Below are 13698 nucleotides of genomic sequence, written 5' to 3'. Positions count from 1 at the left end.
ATAGTACGAAATTCAAAAAACAAAAGAGGTGGTCTGCGCCCCCTAATAAGAAAGATCAAAATCAAAATTCAGAGAGCACCTGCTACAAATGTGGAGAACTTGGGCATTGGTCATGTACTTGTCGTACACTGGCACATTTGGTAGAAAAATACAGGGCCTCTGTTAATGCCATGGAGATGGAGACAAATGTGGTGGAAGGATTTGATAATGGAATACCATTAGACATTACACCCTTGAATTGTAATGATTTCTTCGAGGATGCTAATGGCCGACCTCTCAGTAATGAAGCATTTGATGCTATGTTTGAACCATTACCAAACTAGATCCAGAAGATCTAAATTTTACTATTACTTGTCTGATTGGTAGACAATTTAGTTATTGTTTGTTCTTAATTTTTATTTTTCCTCATTAGGTGATAGTTCGATATTATTTTGAATTTGGAATTAGAATGAATTAGTTATTATTCTGTGATTGTCTAGGTTACATTAATTTATTAAATTTATTTATTTTTCTATGTTTTTCTCTAAAAATGTATGGATCGTATTTTGATGAGATAGTATTCCCGCCGTTAGGGGGAGATAAGAAAGTTCTTGAAGAACGTCTTGTCCTAGCAGGACAACCCGTCCTGAAGAACGACGAGAATTGAAGTGGAATATTCCCACTCTGTCTCATTTAGATCCTAGAACTCCTCAGTGTGAATATGAGGTTAGGAGAATATTTTGTAAATAAATTGCCCGATGCATTCAATGATGCAGAAAAAGTGACTAGGTCACATGTTCCAGCTATGAATACACCTGCTAAGATTAATGTCCTCGTTGGACAAAATTTGAATATATATATCTGCAAATGAATCTGTTGCATGCCAGAAGCGTGGCAGACCTATAGGTTCCAAAGACTCGGCTCCCCGGAAGAGGAGTTCCACTGAAAAATTATGCCCCAATAATACTCTAGAAGAAGTTGTGCAAAACACTCCAAAAGAGGTTATGCATGAAACACCCACTTCCTCTAAAATCCTGGTAGAGGTTATGAACAAATTAACTATGGAAACCTCTGAAGAGGAACTGGTACCAGAAAATGATGAGATCTCAATATTCCATGCGTATTAGAGAGAAGTGTGGGACAGAAAAGATATGACCATCGATGACGTATTTGCATATACGGTAGCTACTAAAATATCCAAATGCAATGACAAAACTGAACCACATATTAGTATAAAAGAATGTCGACAAAGATCTGATTGGCCAAAATAGGAAGCTGCCATCAAGGTAGAATTAGAGTCTCTCAATGAACGTTGTGTATTTGGACCTATAGTACAAACCCCAGAAGGTGTTAACCATGTAGGTTACAAATTGGTGTTTGTTCAAAAATAAAACGAGAAAAATGAAATTTCTCGATATAAGGCACGTCTTGTGGCACAAGGTTTTCTGCAGAAACCTGGGATTGATTATGAAGAAACATACTCTCCTGTTATGGACGCTACAACTTTCAGATATCTAATAAGTTTAGCAGTTTCCAAAATCTTAGATATGAGACTCATGGATGTAGTGACTGCCTACTTGTATGGGGACATAGACAAAGATATTTACATGAAAATCCCTAAAGGATTTGGTTTGCCTGAAGCAAAATCAAGGAGTACGTATTCAATCAAACTAAGACGTTCATTGTATGGTTTGAAACAATCTGGAAGATTGTGGTACAATCGTCTTAGTGAGTATTTGTCTAAGGAAGGGTATGCAAACAATGAAATTTGCCCATGTGTCTTTATAAAGAAATTCTTAAATGGATTTGCAATACTAGCTGTTTATGTGGATGACATAAATTTGATTAGAACTCTGGAAGAGCTCGAGATAACTGCTCAATACCTAAAGAAGGAATTTGATATGAAAGACCTTGGGGAAACAAAACTTTGTCTCAGCTTGCAGATCGAGAGAAGTTCTACTGGTGTATTAGTCCACCAGACTAATTACACCGATAATGTTTTGAAACATTTTCATATGGACAATGCACATCCATTAAGTACCACAATGGTCGACCGGTCACTGAATACAGAGAAAGACCCATATCGCCCTAAAGAAGAGAATGAAGAAGTATTGGGTCTTGAAGTACCATACTTAAGTGCAATTGGTGCATTAATGTATCTAGCACAATGCACTAGATCGGACATTTCTTTTTATGTAAATTTGTTAGCCATGTACAGCTCAGTGCCTACTAAAAGACACTGGAACAGCGTAAAATATGTCTTAAGATATCTACGTGGAACCACGGATTTAGGTTTGTTTTACTCAAAGGATTCTAAAGGTTCCAAGTTTGTGGGATATGCAGATTCAGGATTTCTGTCAGATCCTCACAAGTGTCGCTCCCAAATAGGTTATGTATTTCTTAGTGGTAATGCTGTCATTTGTTGGTGTTCCACTAAACAAACTTTAGTGGCAACTTCCTCTAACCAATCTGAAATTTTAGCTCTTCATGAAGCTAGTCATGAATGTGTATGGCTAAGGTTATTAATTGGGTATATTCGTAGTTTTTGTCAATTACCTTCTATAACAAGTGTTCTCAACATTATTTATGAGAATAATGCAACTTGTATAGCCTAGATTCAAGAAGAATTTATAAAAAGAGATAGAAAAAAACACATTGCGCCAAATTAAATTCTTTTACACTCATCAGGTTCAAAAAAAGAAGCAAATTAAGGTCAAGCAAATTCGTTCCAGTGACAACCTTGCTGATCTCTTCACTAAATCACTACCGAAGCATACATTTCAAAAGCTTGTATATGGGATCAGCATGCGCAGAGTTCACCACCAAGCCATATAAAGACTTGCATGTCTTTATCAAGGGGAGTAATAGAACAAGGGGAGCATCCTGAAGAATGTGTCTGAGGACATATGCACTGTACTATTTTCCCTTATCTAGGTTTTATCCCACTGGGTTTTCCTAGTAAAGGTTTTAATGAGGCAGTATTAAGCAAGTCACAATGATTCTGAGTAATGTTGTACTCTTTTTCCTTCGTTTTGGTTTTTTCCCATTGGGTTTTCTTAGCAAGGTTTTAATGAGGCAACTGTCATTGGATAGTTATAGAGCATCCAGGAGAATGCTACAAAAGGTGCATCCACCAGAATTTCCACAAGAATGGCGGACATCCAAGGGGGAGTATTATGAAATCCGTGGGCCTATATGGATGCCCACCATTGATCCCATATGGGACACCTCCTCATATGTGTTTATCTTGATAATCCTTTATCTTGGTGTTTATCCTAGTAATCATTTATCTTTGTGTTTATCATGGTAATCTTTGATCTTGGAAAGAAGGTTATCTAGTTGTATATAAAGGTAACCTCCTCCCATTCAGACTTACCTCAATTAATAAGATTTCTCTCTATCTCATTCTCTTCATGATTCAATCTACTTAAGTTAGTGTGGTGTTCTCTCTAAGTATGTTTAATTCTAACATGAATGACTTTTTCTTACATTTGTGAGCACTTGTAGTGTAAAAGAGAGAAGAAATGGATAGCAAGTCAACAGTTGAGCTATTTTAGGAAAAGAAAAAGGTCTGATATACTTATGACATAAACGTGCCAACCTCATCCTAATCCTATTTTAAAGAAGAGGTCGGATCTTCTCCACCCGGGGTGGAAACCTTACAAAATATTATTGACACGTGTCCCCTTATTTAACACCTAAAGTAACGGTGTTACTTAAAACCAAAAAAAAAAAAATCATTACAAAAATTAATTGTAATAAACATCAAAACATAACTTAATAGTCCTATTACTGACGGACCCCATATTGTGTTGGGCAGACCCAAAAAAAAACAATTATTATAAGTGTGTCATTGGTCCCAAAAAGTCTAAAAAAAACACAATTATTACAAGTGTGTCATTGGGTCCCAAAAAGTTGAATTCGAAAGCCCCAAGTTTAAACGACCCAGCTAGATCGTTCGTTGTGCAAACCAAACGGTTTGGCCACACCGTTTGGATACACCGTTCAAGAGGCCAAAAAACAGACAAGTCATTTTTATCCAAGTTCAAATCCCAAATGACATGCCACACCATTTGGGACCTAGTCCAAACGATGTGGCCATGTCGTTTGGGACTAAGTCCAAACGGTGTGGCTACACCGGCAAGTTTTTTTTAGTCCATATGACAAACGACATGGCCACATCGTTTTGGACTTAGTATAGACGGTGTGACCAGACCGTTTGGTGTGCAATACAAATGACCTAGCCGGGTCGTTTAAGCTTGGGGTTTTCGAATTTTCTCATTCAGCCACTGTACACATGCATATTCAGCCCTAGTCACGTGCATATTCAGCCCTAATGTTTAATGTTAGTGTTAGGATATAGTTTTTCATGGTTTAAGATTTAGGATGGTGGAAGAGAAGAGAAGAGAATAGAAGATCGAGAAGGGCTGAAAAGGAAAAATTTACGTTGGTTTGGGAGGTGCCCAACACAAAACAACTTTTTGGGACCAATGACACACTTGTAATAATTGTTTTTTTTTGGACTTTTTTGGACCAATGACACACTTATAATAATTGTTTTTTTTTTGGAGTCTGCCCAACACAATATGGGGTCCGTCAGTAACAAATACCTAATTTAATTATAATCAAGTCATCAAAACACTAATTGTAATAAACATCAATAACTTTTGATTGATATTGATTTTCAATATTAGGTTGAAAATTAATTAAATTCCTTTCTACGGGATCAATTTGATATTTACAAATTTGTAATTTGATAATTGGGTTTTGAGCTTTAATCATAATTTTGAATAATTTCATCTTTTTTACTTTAAGTTGAGTTTTAATCAGTTCTTTGGATTATTTCTTAAGTATTAATCAAATGCTGTGAAGTTATGTGATAATTTATGATTGTATTTTCGACTTTCATTCAAATCTAAATGTGGTTTTTTGAAGTAATAATAAGAATATTGTTGAAGAAGAGAGAACATTTTTTAAAACAAAAATGTGGAGATTTTTTTTTTCATTTTCCATCGATTTTTTTTTTTTTTTTTTTTTTTTTTTTTTTTTAAGTAACACTATTACTTTGGGTGTTAAATAAGGGACACATATCAAAAATATTTTGTAAGGTGTAATAGCTAAACTTTTCCACATGAGAAGATCCGACCTCTCGTTTTCCACCCGGGTGGAGACGATCCGACCTCTTTAAAGAATTAAGATTTAAAGAGCGCCATTTTGGAAACGCAAAGAGTTAGCTCTGTTAAAAGGAAAATGAGATACGATGGTGGGATTGAATGATTTGGATCATAACTCATAAGCCAGATTTCATTCCAAAGACTAGAAAATCAAGATTTGCCTACTACGTTACAGGTTTGTCAAGTGAGCGCAGCCTACTACGTTACAGGATATCTGTGGTAAACTTATTTTGTAAAATTTTGCTATTCATATTAATAGCTTTGCGCGCTAAATCTTTGCATGTCCATGATTCATGGTGTAACTTATAATTTACCAAAAAAAAAAGAAAAATGATTCGCGGTGTAATGTATATATAAAAGTGAAGGTTGATATGGATAGAATGTCATGATAAATTGATAATGGTCGTACTACATACGGACACAGCACTATTACACCAATAGAGATAAATAGAGATAGGATAAATGCAAATGATTTCAGTTGTTATGGAGACTTGAAAGTTGATACAATAACAAGGTTTTCAGAGAGAAGTACGAAGGGCTCTGGAGAAATTTGGTCAGGATAGAATGTCATGATGATGGTAGCTAGGAACACTAGCGAGCCACTAAGGTAGGACTGCTGAGAGCCTGAGACAAAGTGCAGCAGGTGATTGTGATGTTTGAGGGCGAAAGCTATGGTGGAGTTGTGGTGGTGGTGGTGGACTGATGGTGGTGGGCCAAGATAGAGGGTCTACTTTACCTTCAAGATAGGATACACGTACTTAGCTTCCCAGGTGTTGCACTGTAAAATTACACCTAAATTAGCAAGTATTCGTCATCATGATTGTTTTTGGTGATATATACAATTTCAATCAAGGCTAAATCTATAGTGCGCAGGTCATATGGTGTGCTGGCAAATCTGGGCCACTCATACCACGGGTGCGTGTGTATTGGACGGCAAAAGTACTGATCCAAAGGTCTATATTACCTGCGCACCATACATCTCGCACACGGAAGTAGTGCTCTTCAATCAATTAGTCATGTTTTTTATACTACTGATACGATGTCTTGTAATATATATTGTTAATTTTGAGAGTACGCGAGAAATGTGAGACTGTAAAACTGACACAACACGCTCTTTTTTCTAGTAGTGAGCAATCTTGCTTTAATTTGTAAGAAAAGTCTTGATCAACATAAGAAGCTAAAGATTAAAAGTCGTTATGGAGGACGATTATTTCTTTAATTTGTGATAACACCTATTTCCATTATCCTTGATCAAAACGTAACGCTTTCTTCGGCTTGATAGACCGGAATGCAGGAAGTAAACAACACAACGAGAATTTTCCTCCTTTATTACGCAAGAATGTAACAATAAACAGGGGATCATAAAATCCAAATTATCAAAGGCTTAGAAAAATTTGAACTAAAGTAGCCTGCAGATCCACGAATGCCTTCCAAATGTTTTTATCACAAAAGGAAGTATTACCTTCTAGCTTCATGAGCAAAGAATTCTCTGCATACACATGATATATATATATTTTTTTTGGTGAAAACATACACATAATATATTTCATAATATGGTCTACGTTTGAATGGAGATAATGGAGGTAGGTCCAAAGAAAGCTACATAAACAGAAAAAAGAAAATCCACAACAAAAGATTTCACAGCTTGATATCAAAATGAGACTTGATTTATTTGTAAGGACGAGAAGATTGGACAAACTACTTGAAGTTATTGACAATTTTAAATCCAACAATCCCCAATAACCCCGTATCGCAGGTGCCGACTAGCAAAGTCGGTAAAACCTACTCCGTATCTAGCCTTTTCCCCTCTCAGTTTATATTCAAATTATAAACCAACATCAAGTCTCAAAAGTGTCTTAGTTCCGAAGCTACATCTTAGTTCAGTCGTGGTTTGCGCATGCTCCATGCATCTAACTTCTTTACTGTGACAGGTACTTCGCCATTGTTAAACAAGTACAAATGGGCCTTGCTTCCCATTGCGAGAGTTGGATATACTCTAGATGTTATGACTGTTTTGCCTCCAGCTCCAAAACTTTCGACGACTGAATTATCAATCTGTAATGTAATCAAAACAGCAAAAAGAAAACAAAAGTGTGTGACTAAGTCGTTCAAATTCACAATAAACAATGAGCAATAAGAACCTTAATGTATAAAACATACCAAACTTCGAAGAGATATAGTCCCAGAGCTTAAATCTGCATCTACAAATCCTCCATAAGAGGGTTTGTATAAATCTGTCTTTAAAGAGGACCTATTTTTTGCAAAGAAAACGACAAATGAGTAGGTAAAAATTTATGATTTAGTGTGGTGAATGGAAACAATGTGAACTCGAAATGTGATGAGCTTACCTTTTACCACCAGAGCACATTAAGACGACAGGCTTTTTAGCAGTTTTGAAAACACGGAAGAATATAGCAGTGTATTCCTGTGTGTTTTCCGAAGCCAAGGCCAGAAGTCCAAAGGGTCCTAATGCACCTTTAACAGAGGCATCCTTCTTGCCACAAAGCTGTTCGGCGTCAACCCAAGTAGGATCAAATGGCTCCATATCGTAGCTCTTTGGCAATTCAAAAGTAACTTCAACGTCGGCCTAAAAACATAACAAGAACAAAAATGACTAAAACATTACCGAAGAAAAAAGCGACGCCAACATTAACTGATAACTATATGCTTTTTCAGGAAATCTGACAGTAAAAAACCTGTGCTGATGTGATTCCTTGAATTTCAACTTTAGCCCCCTCTGCAAGTGGTACATTGCTCAAGTAAATTGGGTGTTCTCTTAGAGTTTTAAGTTCTTCGATAGGCCATTGCACGACTTGTTTTCCGTCTGTATCAAGCCACAACATCCTTGGTATTGTCTGCAAGAGTCGTGTAAACAATAATGTGAACACAAATTGTATAGGACAGAGGATTTTGAAAATGTTATCTCACTGCTAAAACAACGCACCTGAATGCCTGCCCAACCCTTTTTAATGTCGTCCATCTGAGTGTCAGACTCATTTGCCCATCCCAACAAAATTCTTCTGCTCTTCTTGTAGTCAAAGAATGTCTTAGATGCATAAAAATTTCCATAATCAAACCTCAATCCCTTGGAATTATCAACTGACATGGGATCCGGAATATAGCGATCTTTCTGTGGAAAATAGTGACCAACTGTGTAGTAATCAAACCTTGTGAGATCAAGGCTAACCTTTAGTACATGTTTAATGTTATTCCCCATCACTGACGTGTCTAGTCCATTTTTCCCCTTCAATGAAACGGGGAAAAAATCAGGACATTCCCACATTCCTGTATTGGCTCCAGAATGCAACGGGTGTTTGGACCTTGTCCAAGTTTTAAAGTCTCTGCTTTTATACAGTTCTGCAATGCCACGAGTATCTCTTTTGTGTCCAATTAGTATTCTCCAATGCCCATCTTTGCCATACCAAGCTGTTGTAGGATCTCTAAAAGCACTTGCGTTCATGGTTTTAGTAGGGTCTATCACAGGGTTATAGTCAGGTTTGATCCATTCTCTTAGTAATGGATCAAACAAGTTTTTTGGAAATGCTATATTCTGTACTTGACGAAATTTTGTGTCAAGGCCAGTGTAAAGAATCACAGGCTTGTTCCCTGGAAGAATAGTAGCTGATCCTGACCAAGTGCCGTTGATGTCAAATGGTTTTGAAGGAAAGATTGCTGGCTCTAGTGGAATCCAATTAATTAAATCGGTTGAATAAGAATGTGCCCATACTATGTTGCCCCAGATAGAACCATAGGGGTTGTACTGGTAAAAGAGGTGGTAAAAGCCTTTGTAATACATAGGAGCTGTTAACCACATAGACAAGACAAAATTTTGATCAGACTCAGTACACTAAAACTGAAAACATAACACTAAAGAAGATAAATAAGAACAGCTTACCATTTGGGTCTGGTGGTTGATGTGTTGCAATGCGCCATTCAAGAAAAACAGAAATCGATGTTAGATGCCATTGACTTTCGAAATTGAAAATAAGAATTGATATCTGCGTTATCTAAAGGAAACCAATCACCATATAGTATTAAGATTTCAAAACTTATCCACAGATAAGACAAAAGGTTTCACTTAAATGAATATGAAATAACCAATCAGGTGTCGATTAGCAAAGTCTGGTAAAATCTTTGAGTCTTTGGGTGATGATATATCTCATTTAAAACAAACTTACCAATAAATAAATAAAATAACCACGTTTTTTTTTGTATCACCTAAATCTTGAAATAAAATACTTAAACTTGCATCTAAATATTTAATACAGCCTAAAGTTGTTTATCGAAAAAATACTGCCCTAAAGTATTTGGCTTCAAGGAATTAGCGAAAAAAAACAGGAAACTTATGGTCCACTAGTTTTATCCTCAAGTTAAGGAGTCAAGGCCGTCTATTCTTCAACTTGCTAAATTGGTTGTGAAGTCGATGCTAAAACTTTCTTGGTTGACCAATGTACAGGCCAAGTGGCCAACACGTTTTTTCGTTACATCAATTCGACCAAATATACAAATTTTACAAATTTTTATTATTTCTTGTTGATTAAATTTTTTAAAAAGTTACTATCAATTCGACCAAATAATAATTTGCCACGCGCCCCTTTTAGTATGTTGAGATCAGACCATATATACAAAGATTTTTAATGTCAATATTACAATTCAAAAACCAGAGAATATTCCATGAAAAAGGAAGTAAGGAACTAGGTAGAAAACCTACGTATTTCTATTTCTGCTTGAGGACATTCTTCGTTCAATTTATCTTTTTTGTTTGGTAAGATTTGTTCAATTTCTTAGATGTCTTTTATGTGGAGTTTCTTGCTTTAGAAAAAACACAAGAAGAACGTCCAACAAAACTTTGTTGAATGAATCTAGCAAATACGTCAGAAAAGCGAAACTGAGGCTTTCAAATCAAACAGGCCGATATATTTCAAATGGACCGCATACCACGTTACCATACTGAATATGACAAACTGATTAAAATTTAAAAACACCTTCACGAGAGAATGTGGAAACTACATACTCTATTATTATATGCATGTTAGATGACAGTGCAATGGATTAAAAACAGACAAATCTATGATCAACACAATGAAACTATCATCACTTCTTCACATCTTTAAGGAACAAATCACAATTCACAACAATATCAAACAAAGAGAGACAGAGGAGTTATTGAAGAAGAAAACATACCATTGATCCAATGACTTGGAGGTTGAAAGTGATAACCAGTTCTAAGCTTCTGGTCCACATTAGTTGTCTTCAAAGTTGTTGTCTTCAAAGTTTGATATTCAGGCGAAATTATATGGGAAGCTTCAACACCATTGTTGTCTATGAAGTTTAAACACAAGAATAGAACTAAACAAAGGAGGGGTTTTGAGATCTCCATTCAAAACAAGAGAAAAGAGTTGAAGTTTGTGAGCACAATAACAAAGGGAACCTTCTCTTATATACAAGTGTACGAGGTGAAGGAGATGAATGACTTGATAAGATAAATAAGATTTTAAGGCTATTTAACAGGAAAATTCAAGTTTACCATCCAGAGTTAGAATTATGGTATGACTTCAACAAAAATTCAAGTTTACCGCCCAGAGTTAGAATTATGGTATGACTTGAACACTTATTGTAAAAATTGTTGCACGTGGTTTGTTGACAATTGGGCTAGATATACGTTGTCGACCACAACGTTCTATTCAAACTTCAAAGTGAAACGTGAAGTTGTTTACGTCTTTTTTTTTTTTTTTTATTATGTCTTCGGATAAAAAGGAGGTTGGTTACTTGATCTCAATTGCGTTTTATGGTGTATTTGGAATATATTTGGGGCAGTGTAAAATAGGGATAAGGGTTAGCACCTTGGCAGCCTGATATTAATCTAGCTGGATAGAGATATAATCCTTAGTTACCAAATTGTGTTTTCTAATGTCAGACACTCAGACTTGACTATGGTACGTCGACAGGGCTGTTCAAAACCGAGTGAAATTAACGGTTTTTAACTTTTTTTTATTCGATTTCTGGTTTTCAAAAGGCAAAACCGACTGATTAGGTCTGGTTTTGATTTGGGGTTCTGTTAACCGATACCATTGAGCGCAAGTGCAATGACAGCAAAAACAAAACATATGACAATATGAAAACTGAGTGGTGACAAGATGAGTGCTCAAATTAAAGATATGAAAGTCCATTTTTTTCCACCATGAGATAGTCAAGCAGTGCTTATAATGGCAATGGAAAACCGAGCATCGACCGACTTCTGGACTTATTGTGAAGGAAGCGTATGGAGGACTCACTAAGAAAAAAAAAACTTCACTTCCAATAACCAAATAGATACATCATCTTTTGTCTGTTGACTTCTCTTTGCACACAGTTCCTTCAGTCAATACAGTAGAACAAATAAAGCGCGGGTAACATCGCTTTTTTCAGATTCAAGACTACGATGCTTCAATTCATCAATCATCAATGACCATTTTCTCCTCGTTAATCTCAGATTCTATCACTTCAGTTGGTATTTCAAACTGGGGTGTGTTTGCAGTAAAGCCTCACTAGATCCAGGTGCTTGTTTTTGCAAGATCATAAATTGGGTAATCTTTTGTTAAGTCGATAAGTGATTAGGAGACTAAAAAAGAAATGGAAAAAGTGATTGAGACTCAGGTGAGAGAGAGAGTGTGTGGAGTTACTATAGGACTATAGGAGAGAAGTTAAGAAGAGTGGGCAGCAAAAATAGAGGAGAGAGGTATTATTAGACTCTTTTAAATTACTGTGGTGGAGAGAGAGAGAAAAAAAAAGATAAAGGTGGGTCCGGTTTTTTGTTTAGAATTTAGATATAGAAGGTCCTATTACTAACGGACCCCAATTTGTGTTGGGCGGACTCCCACCAAAAAAACAATTATTACAAGTTTGCAATTAGTTTCAAAAAATCTAAAAAAAAACAATTATTACAAATATGCTATTGGTCCAAAAAATTGAAATTCGAAATCCCAAAACTTAAACGACATTTTGGTCGGATTTCGGATAAGTCCCAAACGACTTGGCCACACACCGTCAAGAGCCCAAAACACGTAACTATATATTTTTTTTCAGTTCAATCCCGAACGATACGTGGCGTCGTTTTGGACTAAGTCTAAACGGTGTGACCATATCATTGGAGACTTAGTCCAAACGGTGTAGCCATGTCGTTTGGGATTTTTCTAAGTCCAAACGGTGTGACCATTTTTTTCTAAGTCCAAATCCCAAACAACATGGCCATATCGTTTTGGACTCAGTCCAGACGGTGTGGTCATGTCGTTTGGGATTTGAACTTTGAAAAAAAATTCAAAGTTCTGTTTTTTAGACTCTTAACCGGTGTGGCCGGGTCGTTTGGACTAAGTCCCAAACGGTGTGGTCAAGTCGTTTGGGACTTAGTCCAAACGACCTAGGCGGGTCGTTTAAGTTTGCGGTTTCAAATTCAATTTTTTTTGGACCAATGGCATACTTGTAATAATTATTATTTTTTAGATTTTTTGAAACCAATGGCACACTTGTAATAATCATTTTTTTGGTGGGAGTCCGCCCAACACAAATTGGGGTCCGTCAGTAACAAGTACCATATAGAATTGAGATTCTTTGGTTAGGTCCGGATTTTGTTTGGTACGGGATATCCGTATAGATTATTTCTGTAGGTTGACAGTCGAAAATCTAACAGCAACCTTACTCACCGTGAATCTAAATTAGAAATCAAATGCCCAAATATTGCTTTAACTAAATAGAACAGGAGTATTTTTGTAAATTATTTTCTTTCTCTCCTAATTTTCATTTCTATTTTGCGATCAAAACCCTTACCTTCTTGCTCTCTCTCTCCAAAAACCGAAAATTTTCATTTAAACTATCAAAAATCAAAATCAAACCGAACCCAAAACAAACTCTTACCTTCTCGCGCGCTCTCACTCTCTTCTCCACTACTGAAATCAAACTCAAAATCAAACCCAAAATTGATTTTAATCAGAAGAGTGTCGAGAATCAAAACTGATTAAATAATTGAATCAAACCCAAATAATTGAGTGATTAAACTAATTTAATCAAACCCAAATAATTGAGTGATTAAACTGAATTTAATCACTCTTTTGATTAAATAATTTAATCAAACTGAAATACATGTATAATAAAGTCAATGACAGAAAATATAGCTATCAGTATGGAAGAAGACGTAGTTGTTGGGTCTTCTTCCAATAAATCCCCGGACAGAGAAATGCATAAACTAGTTGCTCCGTTTGTAGGAATGGTTTTTAGTAGTGTTGACAACGCAAAGACTTATTACAAACAATATGGTCAACAAGAGAGATTTGAGACTCGTGTTCGGTCGACGGATCGGAAAAAAATTGGTGTGGATTTGGCTACGGGATGTTTAATGGTTTACTCTCGTGAAGGGCTCCATAACAAAAGAGAAGTGGGAGAAGTGGGTGTTTCTAGAAATACTATCACTATCAGGTGTAGTTGCCCTGCTAGAATACGTGTTACAAAAAGAAAACACGAAGATATATACTATGTAAGTTGTGATGAAAATGACCATAGCCACGGTTTGGTT

At 36.1% G+C, this 13698-nt stretch overlaps 1 protein-coding gene across 1 annotated transcript; it reads right to left on the bottom strand.

Moving 5' to 3' along the window:
• Positions 1-6798: 6798 nt before the first annotated feature.
• On the bottom strand, positions 6799-9214 carry LOC147489314 (beta-fructofuranosidase, insoluble isoenzyme 1-like). Its single transcript, XM_086570240.1, has 6 exons — positions 9049-9214; positions 8098-8954; positions 7850-8008; positions 7502-7740; positions 7314-7404; positions 6799-7208 (listed from the first exon to the last, which is right to left on the bottom strand). Exons 2-6 carry the CDS (start codon positions 8947-8949, stop codon positions 7029-7031), a joined length of 1521 nt encoding a protein of 506 aa, XP_086426366.1. The 5' UTR covers positions 8950-8954; positions 9049-9214; the 3' UTR covers positions 6799-7028.
• Positions 9215-13698: the final 4484 nt, after the last annotated feature.

This window comes from Coptis chinensis, chromosome 7 (genome assembly GCF_015680905.1).
Source record: "Coptis chinensis isolate HL-2020 chromosome 7, ASM1568090v1, whole genome shotgun sequence".
Taxonomy (NCBI): domain Eukaryota; kingdom Viridiplantae; phylum Streptophyta; class Magnoliopsida; order Ranunculales; family Ranunculaceae; genus Coptis; species Coptis chinensis.
The sequence above is the reverse complement of the archived record's forward strand: the minus strand, read 5'-3'. Positions and strand labels throughout refer to the sequence as shown.